A 24201-nucleotide genomic window follows, 5' to 3' on the forward strand; every position below is an offset into this window, starting at 1 on the left:
TCCATTTCATTTCATTTTTATTTTTTATTTCATTCATTTAAAAATGCAACAACAGCATTTTGCATGAATGAAAAGTAGCAGAAAGAAGTAAAAACTTATGTCTGCCCCTAATCAACACAAAATCATTTACATATCCACTAGTAAATAAGTGGGAAAACAATTTTGAGAAAAATCTAAACTTTATCTAATTATTCAAAAAATACTTTAACACTGAAATATGAATATAGTTTTCTACTAAATAAAGATACAAAGACATGGAGAGGAGAAAAGTGGTTCAGTGGCCCATAAATACACAAATAACGGAGAATGATAACTTGATGCTTCATATTAGCATCGGGCTAATGCTAACGATTAGCTAGCGCTTGCTACAACTGCCGTTTTTTCACTTCTACTGAACAATCTGCTGTGAGAAAATATCCATATGGGCCCGATTTACACTTGACTTTATTTGTATGTGATAAATAAGTTCATATTCCACCAGAAAATGGCTATAAAGAGTGGAAAAGGTTTTTCTCTAAAGATTCTATTTTCCCCCTCGGCGAAGCTACGCCCCCTTCTATGACGAGATGCCGTCTGTATCTACGTGGAATTTCCCAAACTCTATTAAATAATCTTAAAGAAATCAGATGGAAGTGAGAGAACAGTTTGATTTGTAGAACAAGTCCCGGGGCAACTGAGGAGGCACCGGTAATATCACAATTGATCCTTTTTTTTTTTACTCCTGTAATAACACGTTTATTCAGAAATGTAACAACATCCAAAATATCTGTATATAATATCCCAACAACATAAACCAAAACATTTCTTTCAAAAATAAGAGTCAGGAGACAAGTTTTAAAAACCCTATTAAACCTTTTAATTAAAATTTGTACAATTGACCCATTACATTAGACCTGTTTACAGCGAGGCCCGATCCGTGCTCCGTCTCACACCTTAGGGACCTCCGCTAAATATTTGCACCGCCGATACAACCGCTGCGTGAAATAATAATTATAAGCACATAATACAGATATACCGATGTACAATCTTTACAGGGAAAAAAAAATACATTTGAAAAACAAAAACGTCTTACTCCGTTCCTCGAGACGCGCTTTTAGTCCGTCATCACCGCAAGCCCTCGCGCCGCGTACAAAAAACATTTATGAGCAAAGCAACGAAACCTATAGACAAAATGAGAACATGCTCACGGGGGAGAGAGAGAGAACTACACAGGTTTTTATTTTTGCCGAGAGTCACGCGGGAAATGTCGCAACGGCTTCGTATTCGTTAGTCCCGGTCTGAGGTCGGAACAGGTTTTTGCACATACTGAGATTGAAGCGAAACATTTAAGGCACTTTTGTTTTTGTTTTTTTGACGTTTTATATTACGCTTCACTGAAAAGGAGAAATAATAGTGAATGGAGTCCGTTTAGTCCTGCTCAAGTCCAGCAAGATTAAAATGAGAAAGGTTAGCGATTCCCAAATAGTACTTTTGTCTAAATCACATTTATTTTCCCTCATGCTTTAGTTCGTTTAAAGTGAGACACTGCAGGTGAAGAGAAGAAAATATTATTAATTTGAAATGTATAAACATGAGAAAAAATGTATTGCAAGTTTTGTCATTTTCTGTTTTCACATTTAAAAACAAAGACATTTTATGCATAAAAATTGACCAATTTCAGTGACAAAATCTAAACGGATCTATCCAAGTTTAAATTTCTTGTTTTATTTTGTTGATATGATAGTTACAGATATTCTTAAAGAGGGGATTTTGGATTCAGTGTTTAGTTTTTGAATAAATAAGTGAAAGGATCAGCAAACACTAAAATTCCATTCTTTGTTCACAAAGGAAACTGTCAAATTTGAAGTCTGTAGGAGCTACTAAAGTGTTGCAGGAAATAAAGAGAAAAACATGGATCTGTTTTCACCAGCAGCGTCTCAACTTAATATTTTTGTACTTCATCAGACCAGTGTGGTTTTCCTTCAGGTCTGCAGTCCGACTTCCTCAGTTCAGCGTCCCAGGTGTGACATTTTATGCATAAAAATTGACAAATTTCAGTGAGAAAATCTAAACGGATCTATCCAAGTTTAAATTTCTTGTTTTATTTTGTTGATATAATAGTTACAGATATTCTCAAAGAGGGGATTTTGGATTCAGTGTTTAGTTTTTGAATAAATAAGTGAAAGGATCAGCAAACACTAAAATTCCATTCTTTGTTTTTTGAGTTTCAAAGCTCAATAAATCAGGAAGGAAACTGTAAAATTTGAAGTCTGTAGGAGCTACTAAAGAGTTGCAAGAAATAAAGAGAAAAACATGGATCTGTTTTCACCTGCAGTGTCTCGCCTTAATACTTTTATTCTTCATCAGACCAGTGTGGTTTTCCTTCAGGTCTGCAGTCCCGACTTCCTCAGTTCAGCGTCCCAGGTGTGACATTTTATGCATAAAAATTGACTAATTTCAGTGACAAAATCTAAACGGATCTATACAAGTTTAAATTTCTTGTTTTATTTTGTTGATATAATAGTTACAAATATTCTCAAAGAGGGGATTTTGGATTCAGTGTTTAGTTTTTGAATAAATAAGTGAAAGGATCAGTAAACACTAAAATTCCTTTTCTTTGTTTTTTGAGTTTCAAAGCTCAATACATCAGGAAGGAAACTGTAAAATTTGAAGTCTGTAGGAGCGACTGAAGTTTTGCAAGAAATAAAGAGAAAAACAATCACCTGCAGTGTCTCGCCTTAATATTTTTATACTTCATCGGACCAGTGTGGTTTTCCTTCAGTTCAGCGTCCCAGGTGTGACTGAGCCAAAACCCCCCGTCCTCCCGGTTCACTGTCCCGGGCTCACATTTCAGAATTTAATTTGCCTCCTTTGTGATTTAGCTTCATGTGTCTTTCCCTTTTACGTCGATTTCGCCTGGGCGGCCATATTGAAGAGTTTGGACTGCAGATGGCGCCGTACTCCTGCCTCCAAAACGGTATCGGAACCTGCGTACGTCAGTCAGCACAAAACTGTCCGGTATGAAAACCACACGGGTCGGAATGAAACGAACTCTTTAGACCAAATGAACCTTCTTTGGATTTCGTTTCAGTCGTCTGGCTTCAGATCCAGCTCCGTTTATCCTCACAATATCTATGTCAGCGTAAAATGGTCAGTTCATGTTTCATCAGGAGGGCGAGCGCTTGACGGCGTTCTCATTTGAAACGCGATTTTAAAAATGTATGCAGGTCACAAATCTAATTTATGTTGAATACTTTTCATTTCATAAATACATTTCATAAATTTTGTGTTTAAGTGGCAAAACTTTACCTTCATCTGGATAAAATGTAGGAAAAAGTTCATATTCCGGCACCGTTCTGTCTAATAATTCATCAATTCACTGCTCCACAAATTGTCAATGACGGTCCATGGTAGGAAGTGTCGGATTTTTTCAGTTAAAGCAGTACTAAGTAACTCTTCCCCCTAGAGGCCATGAGCGCAACTGCAGGTGTCGCAGCAAGATTTTTTAACTTATTAATTGTCCGTGAGAGTAAACACTACGCTGACAGGAAAGGCGAAGGGGGAGAGGGTTACTGTGCATCCAATTATACAATGGGAATATTTTTTTTCACTCAAACTTGGCTGTAAATACTGTTTAAAGTGACGCTAGCCCGCAGTTAGCTTTGCCTGTTAGCATGTTAGCTTCTTCTTCGTGATTCCATTAGTGTGTATTGGTGACTCCGGTCCGGTGGCAGTCAAGTTGCAACCATGGTTTTCTGTCCAGAGACACCAGGGGGAGATGAAAGACCCTCCAATCATCCCATAAACACTTGTATTACCCCCACAGGGACTACGGGAAGGATTTATTAAAGGTAAACGCGTTACTTAGTACTGCTTTAAGGGCTGCATAATAAATCGCCGAATCACCGTTATTACACAGCCGTTATTGCAATATTGAAGACGTTTATTGAACATTGTGATTTTCTCCCCTTGTATCGCGTCGCCCTGGCTTTGAAACTTAGAACGGCAGGTTTACGAACTTCACGTTGCCGGGGAAGATGAAAAGTGGGGCAACGGGTGAGTTTTGCGTGGGAATCGCACACAAATAAGAGAAACGGACAGAGTAGTAGCTGACAAACTCCGGGGAGGGGGGCAAAAAAAAGACGTAGAATACAAAAAAAAATGTTAACGGAACGCTATTTGTGACTAAAAACAAACAGAATCTATGAGAATCCTTCTGGAGTGTTGCGTGTGGGAGCTTCTTTTTAAGTCCAGCGGTACAAAAAAAAACAAAAAAAAAGCAGTGCCTCTGATGTCCATATTTACATTTCTTTAAGTGTTGGTTTGTTTAAATAATAAGAAAACATATTAATAACACCATGCAGCAATTTTCTTTAGAGCCAAAGAAAAAAAAAAAAAAACATCTTTAGAGGAAGTAGTAGAAGTGGAGTTCAGCTGATCGCCTCTAGGGTTTCCCCCCCGATACCGTTTTACACCGATTTTTTCCAAGGTATCGGCGAGTACCTGAACCGATTCACGGAACAGGGAACAACTTTGGCAGAATCGAGCAGCTCAGTAACTTACCGCGAAGACTTTGTTCATTTTGCATAATTAGCCATGTGCTCTGGGGGCGAAGGTATCAGAAGAATTGTAGCAACAACGAAAAAAAAAAAAAAAAAACACGACGGAAAAATTAGAAGAGGAAAAAAAGGGATTGGTACGAGCCCGTCCGCAGGGTGAGCCAAGAGCCAGAGTCACAGTTCGATCCCGAGAAAGACCCGGGTTTAGCCCCCGGATCGATCGCGGGGGTTTGGTCTTGGTTTTTTGACTGGGGGCGTAGCCGGGTGCGGTTCTCAGGAGGAGCCGTGGGGGGCGCTGTGCAGCCGGGTGACGGGGCTGACGGTGGAGGGGCGGAGGGGAGTGGTGCAGCTCTGAGCGTGAGGGAAGCGCTGGTGGTATCGGTCCAGGCGGAGGTACTTCACGGTCACCAGTTTACCTGAGAAAAGTTGAAATAAATACAGTTAGAAGCGTTTACATTTTAAACCGCCAATGCTCCTTCTTGAGGCCGCCATTTTGAGGACTTTTCACCTTTCATATGATTGAATATTTAGTTTCAAATATGTAATTGCTATGTGTGATGTTTTTTTTGTTTTTTTTATGTTTGAAATAAGTTTGGTTAGGTCATAAATTGTATTATTTGAGCAAATAATATGGTTAAAAATAATCAAATATGACAGAGAAAGGTGCATTAAAAACTCCCAATTTCAGTGTATTTGTTGAAATGATGAATGCTTACATACAATTAAAGGGATATTTCAGGATTTTTGACATAGGGATAAAACCGTAATGAGCATTGCTGAATGTTTGTCCGAAGATTATTGGGTTTTGATCATATAGACTCCTGATCACAGGAACTCCCTCACGTCTCAGCCTCCACAGAGATGAAGGTGAGCCGTGAGCTGCTAGCATGTCAAGTTTCTTTACTCATTAATTGTCCGTGAGAGTAAATACTACGCGGACAGAAAAGACAAAGGGAGAGTGGGATATTGTACATCCAGTTACACAATGGAGATAATTTTTTTCACTCAAACTCAGCTGTAAATACTGTTTTAATGGCGCTCGCCCGCAGTTAGCTTTGCCCGTTAGCATGTTAGCTTCTTCTTTGTGATTCCATTAGTGTGTATTGGTGGCTCCGGTCCAGTGGCAGTCAAGTTGCAAACATGGTTTCCTGTCCAGAGACACCAGGGGGAGATGAAAGACCCTCCAATCATCCCATTAACACTTGTATTACCCCCACAGGGACTATGGAAAGGTAAACAAGTTACTTAGTACTGCTTTGAGAGCAAATAGCAATCACTATTTTGAATTGTATTTCATACGATTATAAAAGGACCTAAAAGTAAGTAATACTTTGATTAAAAAAAAATTAAAAAGTTGCTATAATATCGAAATTGCAATATTAATAGGGAAAAAAAGTATCAAATCAAATTGCAATATTATTTTTTGGCAAAATCGTTCAGCCTTAGTCAAGATAAATATGACAGCGCTCGCTAATGGAAATCATTATCATTTTCTCCGCCCTCAAATTTGGTGCATTGTGGGAAAATTGCCTTTTTTTGCATATTCATCAGGACCCATGAGCTCCACTTTAATACGTGCTAAACCCTCAGTAAATGATCAGCTCTTCATCATCCTATCATCTCATTTACTTCTGCATTTTATTCTTGAATACGTTTCTAATCAAGCCATTTTCCGTCCTCAGCAGTAGTTGTGTTTTGTGGTGGTTTTACCGTCGAACCAGGAGCCGTGCAGAGCTTTGAAGGCCTTCCCTGAGTGCTCCGCCGACAGACACTTGACATAGACACAGCCCTAAGAGGGACAAGAAAACATCGATGAGGATTCAATTCATCTCAGGGTTTATACAGACAGGAGTCAGTCACATTCAAAGCTTTTTAGTGCCAAATGAAGAAAAGAAAAGGTGATTATTTCATTTCTTAACTCTCTTTTCGAAGGGAAAAAAGAGAACTGGGCAAAACGGGAAACTTTAGAGCAACAGAAATGTGGCCATCTTTGGATTTTGGATTAAAAATGTCAGAATTTTCCAAGAAATAGAGCCAGGTTTAAATTTATGGTTTTATTTGTTCATAGATTACATTTTCTCCAGTTTGGCTTTACCCAAATCTAAAAGCTTCTTGAACCAAACTGCTAAACAGTAGGGCTGCTCGATTATTGAAAAAATAATAATCATGATTTTTTTTGTCATAATTGAAATCATGATTATTCAAACGATTTTATTATTGCCTTTTAAAAAAAAGTCTTTATTTTATTTATATATTTATTAATAAAAAAAACTGTGCTGAATATTTTGTTTTCTGGACAGTCATAAAAGTACAAATGATTTCAAGTTTGCCTTGATTAAAGAGAGAGGTCTCTGTTTCACACCTGCCCCCTGCTGGCCAGCCCTCACACCTGCGCAAGCAAACTGAGCAGCGCGGCCAGATGACATCATCACTCAGCGCCGTTTGTTTTTATGTCAGACAAAAGCACGAGCCAAGGGAAAATAATCCCAGCGCCGTGAAATAATGCAAGTCTGAAAATAAATAAAAATAATGTTTTTGTAATCGAATTTCGATTAATTGCACAGCCCTATTAAATAGCAACGAAAACGAGGATGAAAACACAAATGAAAAAACTTGCTGGAAGAGCAACAATGACACAATAAAAAGTTGACAAAAACACAACAATAAAAGCGTCAAAAAGCAAAGAAAATAAGCGACGGAGAAACCCACAAAAACAAAACGAAAAAGACGAAAACAACAAAAATGCTTCATGGTCTTAGTTTTCAAATGAGCCCTTACTCCAGTCGAGGAGCTTTTAGATTTAGGAAAAGCCGAACTGAAGAAAATGTGCTCGGTTAAATTCTGGGGTATGAGTTTAAAAATGTTTTTTCCGAGTGGATTATAAAGATTGATTAGTTAAGGGGGCTAGATGCAAGTTCGCTATTTTATACTCACTACTGCCACCTCAGGTCTTACGCGTAACTGCAGCTTCTATATTAAGCTCGTGCATGACGGCACTTCAGACCTGAAGTAACAACGTTTTGAGTGACAGTACAGGATTTTAGAGGCAGTTGTGGTGAACAGGTCTGGGCTCATTCTACACATTAGGACATTGTTGGAACATGTATGGGAAGGAAAATACTGTGGCTGGCGTCTCCCACAAAGGAAATGACCATATTAGGATTACAGAGTCTTGTCGGGGGGATTTCCGTGTAAACATGTCAGTATGCGCGAAAAAACTCGACAAAAAGTCAGAAAAGTTTGGTCTATTTGTTTACGCCGACATTAAAACAAAGCTGTAAAGTGATTAAACAATCGGCAGGACTGGGCAGGACTTCAGTCTCTAGTCGTGTGAAGGCGTGACACTCACCTCTCTGGAGTTCTTGTCCACGGCGATGTGCACGATGCCGTTGTTGTCGCTGCATTTCTCCAGAATGGCCTCGTGAATGGCCAGGTCCCAGTGCTCTCCCACCTCCCTAAGATAAGAAACCACTTCATCAACGTCACTGTGCAGAAGGTCAGTAAACACGACCACAAACAGAACCGGGAGTTGCACACAGGCAAGTTAAAGTGGACATGATTATTCCCTGCAGTAATAGTATTATTTTTATGTTGGTCAATAGGAGCATGTTTTACACTAATGGCAACAGTAAAGTCCAAAATGTTACGCAGTGTCTCTTTAAAGTGGAGAATGATGCTTTCGACAGGTGTTTAGTAATATCTAAGGCGAGACACTGCAGGTGAATAGGGAAAAAATGTATATTTACAGATATCAATTTGAAGCTTTTGCTGTCGATCACTGGCATAAATGTGAGAAAAAAATACATTGCAAGTTTTCTGTCATTTTATCTTTTCATATAAGAACAAGGTGTTTTATGCCTAAAAATGCCCCAAATTTCCCATCTGAATAATGAAATCTGAATAATGGATAGAGCTACATTCAAATTTATGGTTTCATTTTATTGATGAATGAGTTACCAAGACTTTCTCAGAGCGGATTTAGGATTTCTTGTTTAGTTTTAAAATAAGCTGTTTTTTAGTGGAAAAAGTTGTAAAAATTAAATTTTCGCCTTATTTTTTGACATTCAAAACTCAATAAATGGGGCTTAGGGGTTAAATAATAAAAAATCCCTCTGAAAAAATCTTCCAAATATTGTTCAGTCCAAGGCTGGAAAATGTGAAGTCTTTAGGTCCGACTGACGTGGACATAGTGTCGCCACAATGACAGAAAAATGTGTTTTGAGAAAAAGGCCCTTGAAATTGCATTCTCCCATATAAGTCTATGGGGGAACATTGAATCAGCGCAATATTTAAACATGTTATTGTGAAGATTAGGCATATTTTCTGTTTCCGGGTGAAAGTTTGTGTGTTCAGAGACAAATTTTGCCCAAAACCTGAAAACTGAAAAAATTGAGTTTTGCCTGTAGTGTCTCGTCTTAAAAAAGACGATGGCTTTTGTCCGTCTAAAACATGGCAGCACTCACATGACTGGGTCGAACATGTTTCTGATCTTCAGACACGGCGTCAGGCTGTTCGGGGGAGAGTTCCTTCGATCCAACGGGAACGCTGCCAAAAAAAACAACACAGCAACCAAAGTTTACACACAACAGACACACCTCTTTTGTCAGAATATTTGTTTATGAAAGTAGTGAATGAGGCTAAAATGTGTTTTTTGGTGGTGGACTTTAAGTGTTTAAGATTGGATCAGAAGCTCAATGTGTTAAAAGAAGCTAAAAACTAAAAGCTTTTTGTATCACAATTGTCTGTAGTAATAACCTATGTAACCTATTTACACCTATGGCACACTACAGTAGTGTTGGCCAGTGAGTTTCTATTAATATGGAAGAAGGTTTGAATGTATCTTTAAATTTAAACAAGATGGTAATGTTGGTCATATCTATGCAAAAGAAACAGTAACATATACCCCTTAACTCCCACCTGAACCGAGCACATTTTCTCCAGTTTGGCTTTACCTCAATCCAAAAGCTTCTGGAAAAAAGGTGTGAAAATAGCGACGAAAACAATTATGGAAATGTCACAAAAATGTCACAAGAAATTGACCAAAATGTGATGAAAAAATGACAAGAAAATTACAAAAAATTTATGAAAAAATGACAAAAATGTGATTAAAAATCGACAAGAAAATTACAAATAATTGACAAAAAAATGACCAAAAAAATGACAAAAATGACCAAAAAATTGACAAGAAAATGACAAAAAAATGATGAAAAAATGTGATAAAAAATCGACAAAAAAAAGACAAAAAAATGAGAATAGCGACAGAACTGAGACGAAAACAATGATGGAAATGTGACAAAAAAGTGAGAAAAGTTTGACAAAAAAGTGACGAAAAATGTATGAAAAAGTGGCAAAAATGTCACAAAAATGACAAAAAAATGACAAAAAAATGACAAAAAATTACAAAAATGTGATCAAATTTGACGAAAAAATGACAAAAAAAGTGATGGAAAATTGACAAAAATTTGACGAAAAATGACAAAAATGTGACAAAAAATGACAAAAAAAAATGAGTTGCAAAAATGAGTTGAACACCCAACAAAAAAATGATGGAAAAAAAAATCTGATGACGTGAGGAAAAAGATCCTCTCGGTTCAGGCGGGAGTTGAGAGCTTAAACATGTTTGAACTCAATCTACAGGAGATCCTCTACTGCCCCCTGCTGCCCACCTTTGCCCTGCCACACTTTGGAGCCGCCGAGCGAGCTCTTGTCGCAGCTCAGTGACGGCTGTATCCATCTCCAGACCAGGAAGTCGGCTCCTCCGATCCGCTGGTTCTCAGTCCGGACCCGGGACTCGTTGGCGGAGAGGAAGGTCACGGCGCGATCCCACACTCTCCTCATCTTCTTCCTGCAGAGACCAGGGAGTATTTCAGTTAGATCTTTTTTAACAGTTCAGGAACATCAACATCAGAGACTCAAATAACAACTGCTGAATCCATTTCTGAACACGTTTGTGGAGATTAAAACTACAGAGTTGGCAGCTTTTAGACACAATAGGATCTCAAGCAGCCACAAGAACATGTTGTTTGAAAGTGGGGCTGGATCGGTTCATGGAAAACAATAATTCACAGCAGTTACACGACGACCAGACCAGAACATGAACGCCCAAATCCATGTAAACCCGACAGATTAATTCAGGGTGAGGACCAAGAAAGACATTGCTGCGATACCACCCCCTAGAGGCCAAGGGTGACTCCAAAAGGTTGGCCATAATAGTGAATCCAATGGGGACTTTACACGTATCAAAAAAACTCTGAGGAGAATATCATATTTCTAACCACGCTGTTAAGGCGAGACACTGCAGGTGAATAGGGAAAAAATGTATATTTACAGATATCAATTTGAAACTGTTGCTGTCGATCACTGGCATAAATGTGAGAAAAAAAATACATGCAAGTTTTCTGTCATTTTATCTTTTCCTATAAGAACAAGGTGTTTTATGCCTAAAAATGCCCCAAATTTCCCATCTTTTCGCCAACGAAATCTGAATAATGGATAGAGCTACATTCAAATTTATGGTTTCATTTTATTGATAAATGAGTTACCAAGACTTTCTCAGAGGGGATTTTGGATTTCTTGTTTAGTTTTAAAATAAGCTGTTTTTTAGTGTAAAAATTTGTAAAAATTTAATTTTCGCCTTATTTTTTGACATTCAAAACTCAATAAATGGGGCTTACGGGATTAAATAATAAAAAATCCCTCTGAAAAAATCTTCCAAATATTGTTCAGTCCAAGGCTGGAAAATGTGAAGTCTTTAGGTCCGACTGACGTGGACATAGTGTCGCCACAATGTCAGAAAAATGTGTTTTGAGAAAAAGGACCTTGAAATTGTGTTCTCCCATATAAGTCTATGGGGGAACATTGAATCAGCGCAATATTTAAACATGTTATTGTGAAGATTAGGCATATTTTCTGTTTCCAGGTGAAAGTTTATATGTTCAGAGACCAATTTGGCCCAAAACCTGAAAACTGAAAAAATTGAGTTTTGCCTGTAGTGTCTCCCCTTAAGTTTTAGCTCTGGGCTTTGATTGATGGTGCACTATGGAGGCCTGAGCTCCTTTTTCCGAACATGCTCTGTAGGAGAAGACTAGGCTGCCATTGGGGATTCTCTCTCCAATGGTGTTGTATATTTAAATGGGGAGGAGTGAGAAATGATGGTCTACTAATACTAAGTCTAAGGGTAGAACAGAGAAGAGACATGAGGGATTCAGTATAAACGAGGGGTAAAGCAGCACAGAGCTCTCAAAAGAAGACCTAAAGCAGGATTTCGCACAGACCTGTCCTGGGGCTGGACAAGGGAGTCTCGGACGTGGGGAATGGGGAGGTAGGGCTGCAGCTCCTGGTTCTCCAGACACGCCTCACTGTGGCTCCGCAGCACGTCTGCACAAACAACAAGGATTCAAGTCCACAGAAGCAGAACTGTTTGACCACATTAGGCTTAGTTTAGTTTAATCTAAAGACGACAGAAGTGAACCGCTTCTCACCGATGATCCGCTCAACCATGTCGTACATCTGCCGGTTCTCCTCCTCCTCTCGTCTCCAGCGATACTTCACAAAACAGACGGCTCCCCACACGCTTCCCACCACTGCCGGGGCAAAACAGGGCAGTCAGAACGGGAGAGAACATCCAGAAAACATCAGTAAAAACAAAATCCTTCCCCGGGCCCGAGTTTACCAGCAGTGACGAGCAGGACTTTGGTGATGACGGTGAAGAAGGCTCGTCTGAACCTGCAGCTGAAGGACAATCTGGGATGCGTGGACTCCAGTCGGAGAACCTCGGACACGTCAGAGAGAGGCTCCTCTGGCTCTGCACCCAGCAACCTGAGGGGACACCGGGAGCGTCACACACAGCCCACACCACGCAGGAGACACAGGAAAACTCACATGTGTCATTGATAGATTCTCATTAAGCTTCCCTTGGCAAAGAGACGCACCGATCCAGCTTTATTGCTTCTGATACCGGTACCAGGGGTTTGAGTACCATAAATGCTCTAATATAGGCCGGGGCCTTTATTTACTCTCGGGCATCTAGGACCAGGCCTTTATTGGAACCAGGCCACAATTAGAGACAGGCCTTTATTTCTATTGAGTAAAACGGACGACCAGGAAAAGAAGAAAATCGATATTTGTGTCCATTTGCACCTAAAATATTAGGTTCATTTATTAATGAACATTTCAAACCCTCTCCCAGCGGCTGGAACATTGACGCCTTTTATTTTGTCGGGACAACAGGAAGTGTTTCGTTGCTGTTAGCGGAGCTTTGACATCAGTGTCACTGCAGGTTTCTGTTTCGTTTTTACCGCGGACCGGATTATTTGTTGTTATCTTGTGTAAAAGGCGAGTTTAGACGGAGCGTTTGTGTTTGTGATCGATCATGAGACTGACCCGAGAGAAGACGAGACGCTCGCGCTGATGGGAGGAGTTATTTTGAGGCGTGGGACTGACCTGCACACGGAGCAGCTGGACGTGCTTTGAAGACGCGATGGAGACTTTATTAAAACCCTGGAGGGTCACACAACATTTGTTGCCCTGTTTCCAAATATAGTCACAGGAGGTTTGAAAAGTGGCTAAATCTGTGTCAAAGTTACGCTCGGATCAGCTCCTCCGCAGCGTCCCCCATCTGCCCGGGTTCCCGTTTGTTTATTTCCTGCACGTGAGTTTTCATTTACACCAGTATGAGACAAACTCCTAACATGGGGAATATTTCTACTGCTATAGTTTCTAATAAAAGCCCCGGCCTGTTTTAGAGACCGGCTTTAATTTGCCTCCGCCGGCCGCAAACCCGGCCACTTTTAGAGACCCGGCTGCTAATGGAATACAGGCCAGTATTAGAGAATTTACGGTATTTGCCGATATTACCCGACACCAAGAGACTTTCTTAAAAATGTCTTTCTCCGAGTGAAAAAGTGAATGGTCCTCTTTACTTCATTGCAAGATCAAGAAAGTCTTACCTTCTCTTGCAAAAGCCTTGATAAGTTGCCGTTAGCATCAGCATACTGTTGCTAGCGATTGAATTCTGCCCTTCAAAATGAGAGTTTTAGTCGGTGAAAGTTGTGCTTTTAAAGTGGTGAGAGCCAAAATAGGTATCGGTTCAGTATTGGATAATTGTAGCCAATATTGCATTTCTTTCAGTATCGGCCCCGACATCAGATACCAGTATCGGATCTGACCGGCTGATGTTTGGGTATTTCCGATGAAAAAACCCCACATTTTCAGCGACGAAATCTGAATAGTTGGATGAAGTCAGGTTTAAATATATGGTTTGATTATTTGAGGTTACAAAAAACATGTTTCAGAGAGGATTTTGGATAATATTTTTTAGTTTTTTGTGTGGTTCAAAGCTCAATAAACCAGGCAAGAATTAGAGATTTAAAAATCCCATTGAAAGAAAGCTTCAATATATTGTTAAGTCCAAGACTGGAAGGTTTGGAGATGTTGCGAGAGTGGAATGAAAACCCCATTTTGAGAAAACGGGATGATGCATCTTTTCAGACCGGTCTCACCTGATTCCCAGGTCTTGTCCCTTCCGGATAGTCCACTCCAGGGAAACCACGACCCACTGCTCGAACTTCTCATTCTGTGTCTGAACAAACCACGTGGTCATTTTAGGGCTGACAGTACAAAAACTGCAATATTCTGTTACGCTTCTGAACATTCCAATCAATTTATTCTGAACTACATCTAGAATATTCACAGTACTAGTGGATACCAAACATGTCGATATTTGTGAATGAATGTGCGTGGACAATGGAGCGCTGTTTTGGTGTTTTCCTGGAAAACTCCAAAGCGATGTTCAACAAAACGTAATCGTAATGGCAGAGTTAACATTAAAACTAAGATGTTAAAGTGAAAACTAGCTTAAAAACTCAACTAACCACTTCAGATAGCAGTAATTAAAGTAATTAAAGTTGATACTGGTACATATTTGATCTTTCAGTGAAACAGTGGCTGTATGAGCTAGCATGGCGCGATCATTTTTCCTTATAATATGAGGGTGTTTAGAATCACCTTTAAGAAGACTGTGGCCTCTTCAATAGACAGACTCCTGCTCGCGTTCTGCTGGTCCCCACAGTCGAAGTCACCTGCCAAAACAAACATCCAGTTTATAAGAATAACAGACTTTGGGAAGACGTTTGTAAAGACAGCGGTGTGAGTAGTAGGTAGTCGCCTGGCCAGCCGTCCATTCCTGCAATTTGCATCTGTTCAAAAGTCTGGAACTTTGCTAACGGTCAATCAAATCTCCGAACGTTTTATATCGATCCAATCACAGAGAACGTCGTCATGTCAGGAACCATAGTAACTAGGGATGTACCGATCCGATATTCAGTATCGGTATCGGTAGCCGATCAGGCTTTTTTAGAGTATCGGATTGGATCGGATTTGATGACTGGACGGGTCCGATACGAGACGGCCGTGAATCTGCGGTCCTGAATCTGCAGCGGCTCCAGTCTGCAGGTTTACCGCACCACCGCGCTTCGAGGGTTTATAGCAGCACAGCGGTAAACCTGCAGATGGAGCCGCTGCAGATCCAGGACCGCAGATTCACGGCCTTCATGCTATCGCTAAGCTAGGACACTGAATTTATTTATTTGATTTGATTTATTCTTATTATTGTGTCTTTCACATAAGTGCTCAGCTGTCGTGGGCTTACAAGACACATTTCAAAACAGAATTAAAACACATGCTTCTGAAAAACTTTCTAATTCAACCTCTTAACTCCCGCCTGAACTGAGAGCATTTTCTCCAGTTCAGCTTTACCCAAATCCTGTAGGCCAGTGTAACACCTCATTTGAAAGCTAAGATCTACAAAACTCATCAAAATGGATCTTTTTCCTTATGTCATCAAATTTTTTTCCATCTTTTTGGGGGGGTATTCAACTCATTATTGTAACTTTTTGTAATGTTTTTTAATCAATTCAATTTTTTGTGATTTTTTGGTCACATTTTTTGTCTTTTTTTTGGTCACATTTTTTGTCTTTTTTTTGTCACATCTTCATCATTGTTTTCCTGTCAGTTTTCTTGCCATTTTCACAGCTTTTTTCCAGAAGCTTTTGGACTGGGGTAAAGCTGGAGAAAATGTGCTCGGTTCAGGCGGGAGTTAAGGGGTCAATATTCAAAGCTAAAGCCAAAACGTCTTCCATGTTTATGAAAAAAATACTGGTAAAACTAGTGGTAAAACTGGTAATATCCATAGGCAATAATATATAATGATATACAGTATATTATATAAAAATCTAATAATACAAAAAGACTGTATCGGATCGGTATCGGCCAGATGAAGTGTCAAAAATATCGGATCGGATCGGGAGCTCAAAAAAGCGGATCGGTGCATCCCTAATAGTAACCACTAGCAAAATATTACCTTAATGTACTTTAGAGGTTTTTTTTTAAGGCCAATTCAGATTTTATTTTGTATACTAGCCAAACATAGGCACATAGGGAAAAGCTATGTAGATCGTTCACATTTGTCTCAGCTGTAGTAGGTGGTGCATAAGCAGTAGGCAGCGCAGCAGCAGTAGTAGTAGTAGTAGTAGTAGTAGTAGTAGTAGTAGTAGTAGTATTAGGTAGTACAGCAGTAGTGAACTGACCGGCGACGTGGGCCAAGCGTTCGTGGAGACTCAGCAGCAGGTTCAGGATCATGTCTCTCTCAGTTTCATTCTATAAAAGAAAAACAAATCTGTGTAAGACATTTGAATCTCACCACTAGAAAAAGGTTAGCGAGGACAAACAATTGATTTGAAACATGTGAGGCACTGGCAAAGGAAAATGAAAAGGTTCTACTCACATAAGACTTATCAAAGTCTGGGCCAAAGGGGTGGCTTCGGACTGCAACAAACAGATACAGTTAGGATACGAGTTAGAATGAACACAGCGTTATTTTTACTGAGTCGCCTCTAATTATTAGGCAAGTGATATTTTTCTCATATTTTTTAAATTGTCAACTCAAATGAAAAAAGATATTGAAATAAATAAAATGTATTGCTCTAAATGATTATGCACAGCAGTGTTTCAATACATTTATAGGTTGTAAAGAACTGAAAATGGTCATTCGTTGAAGCTATTTCAATCAGAAACATCTCAACTCGGACTGAACTAACTTTGGAGTAAATGCAGCTGGAACTTAGCCAGGGAATACCCATGCTGCTGTGTGCGCTTGCATCATTTCGGACTTGAAGTCGGACCGGCCCAGGCGCACCCCAGATCACAACCTTTATTTGAAATACTGTAATGAATGGAATTTAGAAGCATCTAAACCCATAATGAGTTCTCCGTGCACATCCAGGGCTCTAAAGTATGTTGCAAATTATAATGCAAATTATGTTTCAGTGTCATACAGGTAAAAAAAAAAACTCATGGATGGTATTGTGTCTCAGGGCTCTTTGAATCACTGACATCAGTCTCAGACACCAGTGATAATTAGTTGTCAGGTGAGCCCAGTTAAGGGGCTGATGAAAAGCATGAAATGGTTGAATGCCGTGGACTAGGTATGAAAACCTTCAATATTTCATGAAAGATTAAGCGCAATCATCGTATTGTGACTGATTTGTACAGATAAAGGCTCAATGAGGACGGTTTCTTCCAAACAAATCCATCAGATTAAGAGAACAGCAGCTACAAAGCAGCAAACAGGTATTTGAAGCTGCTGGTGCCTCTGGAGCGGTGTAGGCCCCTCCAGAGGCTGCAGTTGTGCATAAACCTTCTATCCAGCCTCCCCTGAACAGTTAATTGAATTTCAAACAGTCTTGTTCACTGATGAGGCCGTGTAGCCCTGGATGGTCAGATGGATGGAGTAGTGGATGGTTGGTGAATGGCCACCATGTCCCATCAAGGTTGCGATGTCATGTTTTTGCCTGGAATGATGGGGAGAGAGCTGGCCCCCTCTGAAAAATATGTGGAGTTTCCGACTGACCACTTTCTTCTATGGTACAAAAAGAAGAGCAGTGCTTTCCCAAACAAAATCATCTTCATGCATGATACTGCACCATGTCCTGCTGTAAAGAAAACCTCTGCATCACTGGCTTCTATGGGCATACAGTGGGGAAAAAAAGTATTTGGCCAAAAACCAATACTAATGTCTGTGAAACTGACCAAATACTTTTTTTCCCCACTGTAAAAGGAGAGATACTCATGATGTGGACCCCCTCCTCCCCTGAACTCAACCCTGTTGAGAACCTTTGGAGCCTCAACAAGAAAAACATCTATGAGGGTGGGAGGCAGTTTTCATCCCAACAGCAGCTCTGGGAGGCTATTCTAACATCCTGCAAATAAATCCAAGCAGAAACTGTCCAAAAACTCACAAGTTTAATGGATGAAAGAATTTTTAAGCTGCTCTCACATAATGGTCCAATGTTAAAATGTAACTTGACCTGTTGATGATTGAAATAGCTTTTGATTTCAGTAATTATGACCTCCTAAAATGTATTAAATAAAAAAAATGATTGGATTTGCTTGACAGTGGTACTCACTGACGGCGTCTCCCTCCGAGGCGCCCCTCATCCTCAGGTACACGAGCCCGAGCAGGAGGAAGAAGAGGCAGGCGGCGCTGAGCAGGAACATGGACAGGTAGTGCGCGCTGAAGCTGCCGGACGAGGCGCTCTCCCCCTCGCGCTTGAACTGCTGCAGGAGCTCGTCCTCCGGGCCCAGCCGCCTCCTCTGCGCCAGCCCGGGACGCTGGTCTTCCTCCGCGCCCAGCCTCCTCTGCATCGCCGCCGTCGCACTGTGGTTCAGCCCCGTGTGGTTCGAGTGGTTCCCCCGGTGACCCTGAGATGAGCACACGGTGAGGCTTAATGTGTGTAAACGTGTTAGCACAAGTCATTATTTATACGACGTTATAGTATTTACTCTTTAAGGCCCCGGGTTCATTAACATTCAGTAGCTTGACAGTTTAACCCCTTAACTCCCACCTGAACCGAGCACTTTTTCTCCAGCTTTACCCCAATCTAAAAGGTGTGAAAATAGCAACAAAACTGAGACGAAAACAAGGATGAAAATGTGAAAAAAGTGATAAAAATTTGACGAAAAAATGCAAAGAATTTGACGAAAAAATGACAAAAAAAATGACAAAAAAGTGATGAGAATTTGACAGAAAATGCAAATAATTTGACGAAAAAGTGACAAAAAGGTGACCTGAACCGAGCACTTTTTCTCCAGCTTTACCCCAATCTAAAAGGTGTGAAAATAGCAACAAAACTGAGACGAAAACAAGGATGAAAATGTGAAAAAAGTGAGAAAAAACGGACGAAAAGGTGACAAAAAATGGACAAAAATTTGACAAAAAAGTGAGAAAAAATTGACGAAAAATTGAGAAAAAATTGACAAAAAAAGTGATAAGAATTTGACGAAAAAATGCAAAGAATTTGATGAAAAAGTGACAAAAAATGTACAAAAAACAAAAACAAAAAATGTGACGAAAAGAGGCCGTGGGAACCCAGGGTGCTGAGGGCGCTGCAGCACCCCCTAGTTTGTGAACTGCAGGCAATATTAACCCCTTAACTCAAAAAAATGAGAAAAATATGACAAAAAATGGAGGAAAAAATGGACAAAAAAATGGACAAAAAAAGTGAGAAAAATTTGACGAAAAAGTGACAAAAAATCGACAAAAATTTGACAAAAAAATGAGAACAATTTGACAAAAAATGGAGGAAAAAATGGACGAAAAAGTGACAAAAAAGTGGGAAAAATTTGACGAAAAAGTGACAAAAAATGGAGAAAAAATGGACAAAAAAATGAGAAAAATTCGAGAAAAAATGGAGAAAAAATGGACAAAAAAGTGATGAGAATTTGACAGAAGATGCAAATAATTTGACGAAAAGTGACCAAAAAGCCACGAAAATTTGACAAAAATGAGACGACTGCCCAACAAAAAAAGTGATGAAATAAAATCTGATGATGTGAGGAAAAAAGATCAATTTAGTTTTGTAGATCTTAGCTTTCAAATGAGGTGTTGGGTAAAGCTGAACTGGAGAAAATGCTCTCGGTTCAGGCGGGAGTTAAGAGGTTAAAAACCTGACTTTGCCCAAAAAAACGGTATGTCTCTATCATTTTCGGCCCTGGCTTTTTTTCGGCGCTAGATCGGTCGATAGCCGATATTGCAAGATCCCCAAATATCGGCCCGATATATAGACGGGCCTAAAATGATTGTGCAGACATAGTGAAAATTGCCATCAACAAACCTAAAAAAATGTGTTTACCGATTGAACAACACCGACCTGCGGAGACACGCTGCTGTAGGCGAGAAAGCGAGACCTCAGCCCGGACCCGGGGTACGAACCAACCCCTCCGTCCCTCTCCTCTCTCCCGTCCACGTGGTTGTTCATGCCGCCGCCTCCGTGGTTCTCCGAGTAGTTCCGGGCGAAGTTGTGAGCTCCGATCGGGTCCCTCCTCCTGGGCCCCAGCTCCAGCTCGTCTTTACGCAGCGAGACCATGTCGGGGCCGCTGGGGTTCGCTTCTTTGTACGTGTAGGAGCTTCGGTTGACCACCCGGCGCGGCTGCTGGGCTCGCTCTTTCGGCGGGCTCGCTCTGCTGCCGCGGTTCGCCCGGACCCCTTCTTCTTCCCCTTCGTCCTCCTCGTCCGAGTCGGAGTAGTCCCCGATTGGCCTGGCTGTAAGACCAGAGAAAAAAATAAGACTTTATTGATCAAAACCACACTAAAGTAAATGTGAAAATAAGTAATAATGATAACAATAGTTTGAGAGCACTGTACTTCAGGGATGGAGTGTTGTAAACTCACGGTTACCATGGACATTGGCCATATTTTTTGGTGCAAAACAACATTGTCCATAGACTAAAGAAGTGAAGGTGAGAGCAATGGGACGACTCCTTGAGCTGCAAGTCACTTTGACACCGTCTCTAAATCAGTGTTAATTTCGTCGACTAAAATATTTAGTCTTAATTTTAGTCAAAGTGATGTTTTTGACGACTAAAATTGGACTAAAACTAAATTAAAAGTTTCTCATGAGACTAAAACTGTGACTAAAATGTCCAGATATTTCAGTCGACTAAAATAAGACTAAATAAAAATGAAAGGGAGAGACTAAAATCATCCAAACTTCTATTGAGCGTCTGAAAGAGCCTCAGATCATTTCAATTCACTGCCAAATGAACAGGTCTGAGCTTTATTCATGTGGAGCAGCTCCATGAAGTCGAGGACCTGATTAAATATGATTAGAATAAATATTCTAACTGCAAAGTCGACTAAATTAGTTTTAGTCGACGAAATTGACATGCAATTTTCGTCGACTAAAACTCGACTAAAATTACATTACATTTTAGTCAAAAGACTAAGACTAAAACTAAAATAAAATATGCATTTTCTCCAGTTCAGCTTTACCCAAATCCTGTAGGCCAGTGTAACGCCTCATTTGAAAGCTAAGATCTACAAAACTCATCTAAATGGATCTTTTTCCTTACGTCAGATTTGTTTCCCATCATTTTTGGGGGGGTTTTGAGTTTTCAACTAATTTTTGTAACTTTTTTGTAATTTCTTTGTCAAATAGAATTTTTTTTGTCACTTTTTGTCCCATGTTCATCATTTTTTCGTCAATTTTTTGTGACATTTTTGCCACTTTTCCGTCATTTTTTTGGTCGATTTTTTTGTCTACGTTTTCTCACTTTTTTGTCACATGTTCATCATTGTTTCATCATTTTTTCGTTAATTTTTTTCGTCAATTTTTTGTGACATTTTTGCCACTTTTTCATCATTTTTTCGTCAATTTTTTGTGACATTTTTGCCACTTTTTCTTCATTTTTTTGTCAATTTTTCTGTCTACGTTTTCTCACTTTTTTGTCACATGTTCATCATTTTTTCATCATTTTTGTGTCCATTTTTGGTGACATTTTTGCCACTTTTTCATCATGTTTTTGTCAATTTTTGTGACATTTTTGCCACTTTTTCATCATTTTTTTCGTCAATTTTTTGTCTACGTTTTCTCACTTTTTTGCCACATCTTCATCATTTTTTCGTCAATTTTTGTGACATTTTTGCCCCTTTTCCTTCATTTTTTTGGTCAATTTTTTGTCTACGTTTTCTCACTTTTTTCGTCACATGTTGATCATTTTTTGTGACATTTTTGCCACTTTTTGGTCAATTTTTTGTCTACATTTTCTTACTTTTTTGTCACATGTTCATCATTTTTTCGTCAATTTTTGTGACATTTTTGCCACTTTTTCTTCATTTTTTGGTTGATTTTTTCTCTACGTTTTCTCATTTTTTTGTCACATGTTCATAATTTTTTCTTCATTTTTTGGTCAATTCTTTGTGACATTTTTGCCAATTTTTCTTCATTTTTTTGTCAATTTTTTGTCTACATTTTCTCACTTTTTTGTCACATGTTCATAATTTGTTCGTGACATTTTTGCCACTTTTTCATCATTTTTTTGGTCAATTTTTTGTCTACGTTTTCTCACTTTTTCGTCACATCATCATTGTTTTCGTCTCAGTTCTGTCGCTATTTTCTCACCTTTTCCCCCCAGAAGCTTTTGGATTGGGGTAAAGCCAAACTGGAGAAAATGTGCTCGGTTCAGGTGGGAGTTAAGGGGTTAATGGAGACGTTCAAACATAATGCATTTAGTAGTAGTTTGTGACTCGGCAGGTAACAGACTCGACTCCACGGCTATTTTGCCCATTTTTAGCAGGTTACGGTACGATTACGGCACGGACAACGTTACCTTGCACCAGAAACATGGCGGATTTCCATGGTAACCGTGAATTTAGACCGATCAACCCCGAACTCTTACAGAACGAAGGCATCAACGGATAACAAACTCATAAAGGAAGTAAAGAACATTTATATTTACAAGCGCCCAAATGCGAGGTCCTGCTCCCGTTTAGCGAGCGGGACTTCAGCTCCTCCCGACCCCCATCGCGGAGCTCGTCTTCCCCAGACTCCTCGTCGTTCACCCCGGCCTGCTCCTCCTCCCGAGCGGCGCTGGATTTGCTGGAACGGCTCCCCCAGTTTAAAGACGCGCTCCGCGGGCTGGCAAAAGTGGGATTACCGCCGCCGCTTTTCCGCTTATTCCCGATGTCGCTTAGACTGACGCTGGACGAATTTATCTGCGGGTAGAGCCTCGTATTCGGCGACTGGTTCACGCCACTAGCTCCCTTAGCGTTGTGATTCGGGCCTTTCCGTTTCTGTGGAGCTTCGGCGTCAGATTCGTCGGAGCTGAAGCCCAGCACGGTCGACTTCCGGCCGGGTCTGGCAGGCCGTGAGCCCGCTTGTCCTCCGCCGCCGGGGCTCGCGCTGTTGCTGGTCAAAGCGGCGCCGCGAGTCTTGCTTTGGGGCTTGCCCTGCCGCAGACCGCCGCGCTGCTGCTGCTGCTCCGGGTGCTCCTCGCGCAGCTTCTTGAGCTTCTTCAGGTAGACGGGCCGGGTGAGCTCCGTGACCGGGCCGGGGGTGAAGCCCAGGCGCTTGAGTTCGGAGAAAAGCTCCTCGTCCGTTAACTGCGGGGACGCCATTTTGGGTCGACTCTGCGAGAGAAGGCCCCGAGCCGGAAGTGACGTAGTCAAATAAGTTTGCGCGAGCGGCAGGTAAAACTTTTGCCCAGCGACTAAAATAAATAAATAAATAATATTCACGCGGCGTTATAGTGCGCGTTAAAGTATTCATACCCTTTTTCCACATTTAAAGCCTTATTCCAAAATAGATTAAATTGTTTTTTACATATTTTTTACTTTCTCATCAATCTACACACTATACTCCATTTTGACAAAGACTGTTTTTTTTCTGTGTGCAAATTAATAAAAAATAAAAAATAAAAACTGAAATGTCACATGTACATAAGAATTCACAGCCTTTGCTCTCTTCTTTTAAAGGGACACTGTGTAACATTTTGGACTATACTGTTGCTATTAGTGCAAAACATGCTCCTATTGATCAGCTCAACACAGAAAAAATACTATAACTGCAGGGAATAATAAAGAATGGATTTGGATGAGAACTTAACCTGTTTTAATCTCATATTCTACTGCCTTTAGTCACATCTCCATGGAGACGAGCTGGAGACGTATCCACTCCCGGTAAAGATACAGTCATGTCTTAAGAGAGCTGATCTGATCATCTACTCTAGAAGCTACTTGGGTGCTCACTCACTCACAGTCAGAGCCGTGGGAAGATATTTTAGTTAGGGGGCGCTGAGGGACAAAATTTACCCCCAAAATACTTTTTTCTGTGCATAAATCCTATTTATTAACCTCTTAACTCCCGCCTGAACCGAGAGCATTTTCTCCAGTTCAGCTTTTCCCAAATCCTGTAGGCCAGTGTAACGCCTCATTTGAAAGACCTACAAAACTAAATGGATCTTTTTCCTCTCGTCATCAGATTCACTTTTTTTGTTGGGCAGTCGTCTAATTTTTGTCAAATTTTCGTGACTTTTTTGTCACTTTTTTCGTCAAATTATTCACATTTTTTTGTCAACTTCTTATCACTTTGTCATCCATTTTTTGTCAAATTTTTCTCACTTTTTTGTCACTTTTTCGTCCATTTTTTGTCATATTTTTCTCATTTTTTTGTCAAATGTTTTTTCTCTGAGAGAGCTCAAAGACGGACAACCATCTCTGCAGCACTCCACCATGAAAGGCCTTTATGGTAGATTGGTCCGACAGAAGCCTCTCCTTAGTAACAGGCCCCTGACAGCCGGGGTGGAGTTTGCCAAAAGGCCCCTAAATGAC

At 40.2% G+C, this 24201-nt stretch overlaps 2 protein-coding genes across 2 annotated transcripts in view; both read right to left on the reverse strand.

Moving 5' to 3' along the window:
- tmbim4 (transmembrane BAX inhibitor motif containing 4) overlaps positions 1-24201 on the reverse strand; it is a 50201-nt gene that overhangs the window by 11394 nt on the left and 14606 nt on the right. The gene's annotated exons all lie outside the window — the stretch shown is intronic.
- lemd3 (LEM domain containing 3) lies at positions 4795-23027 on the reverse strand. Its single transcript, XM_079581242.1, has 15 exons — positions 22332-23027; positions 19745-20136; positions 18002-18296; positions 16321-16361; positions 16124-16193; positions 14544-14617; positions 14039-14118; positions 12211-12356; positions 12020-12121; positions 11813-11915; positions 10205-10383; positions 9002-9083; positions 7888-7993; positions 6249-6327; positions 4795-4954 (listed from the first exon to the last, which is right to left on the reverse strand). The coding sequence occupies exons 1-15, from the start codon at positions 22987-22989 to the stop codon at positions 4812-4814; spliced, it is 2550 nt and encodes an 849-aa protein (XP_079437368.1). The 5' UTR covers positions 22990-23027; the 3' UTR covers positions 4795-4811.

The sequence above is a fragment of the Gobius niger genome, assembly GCF_951799975.1.
Source record: "Gobius niger genome assembly, chromosome: 22".
NCBI lineage: Eukaryota > Metazoa > Chordata > Actinopteri > Gobiiformes > Gobiidae > Gobius > Gobius niger.

Bases quoted from the DNA above. Each gene is read 5' to 3' on its own strand.
- lemd3 (XM_079581242.1), bottom strand. From the start codon at position 22,989: ATGGCGTCCCCGCAGTTAACGGACGAGGAGCTTTTCTCCGAACTCAAG. The intron at 18,297-19,744 runs GTCGGTGTTGTT...TGCTCATCTCAG, and splicing joins ACAGCAGCGTGTCTCCGCAG to GGTCACCGGGGGAACCACTC. The intron at 14,618-16,123 runs GTCAGTTCACTA...TTGTTTTGGCAG, and splicing joins ACGCTTGGCCCACGTCGCCG to GTGACTTCGACTGTGGGGAC.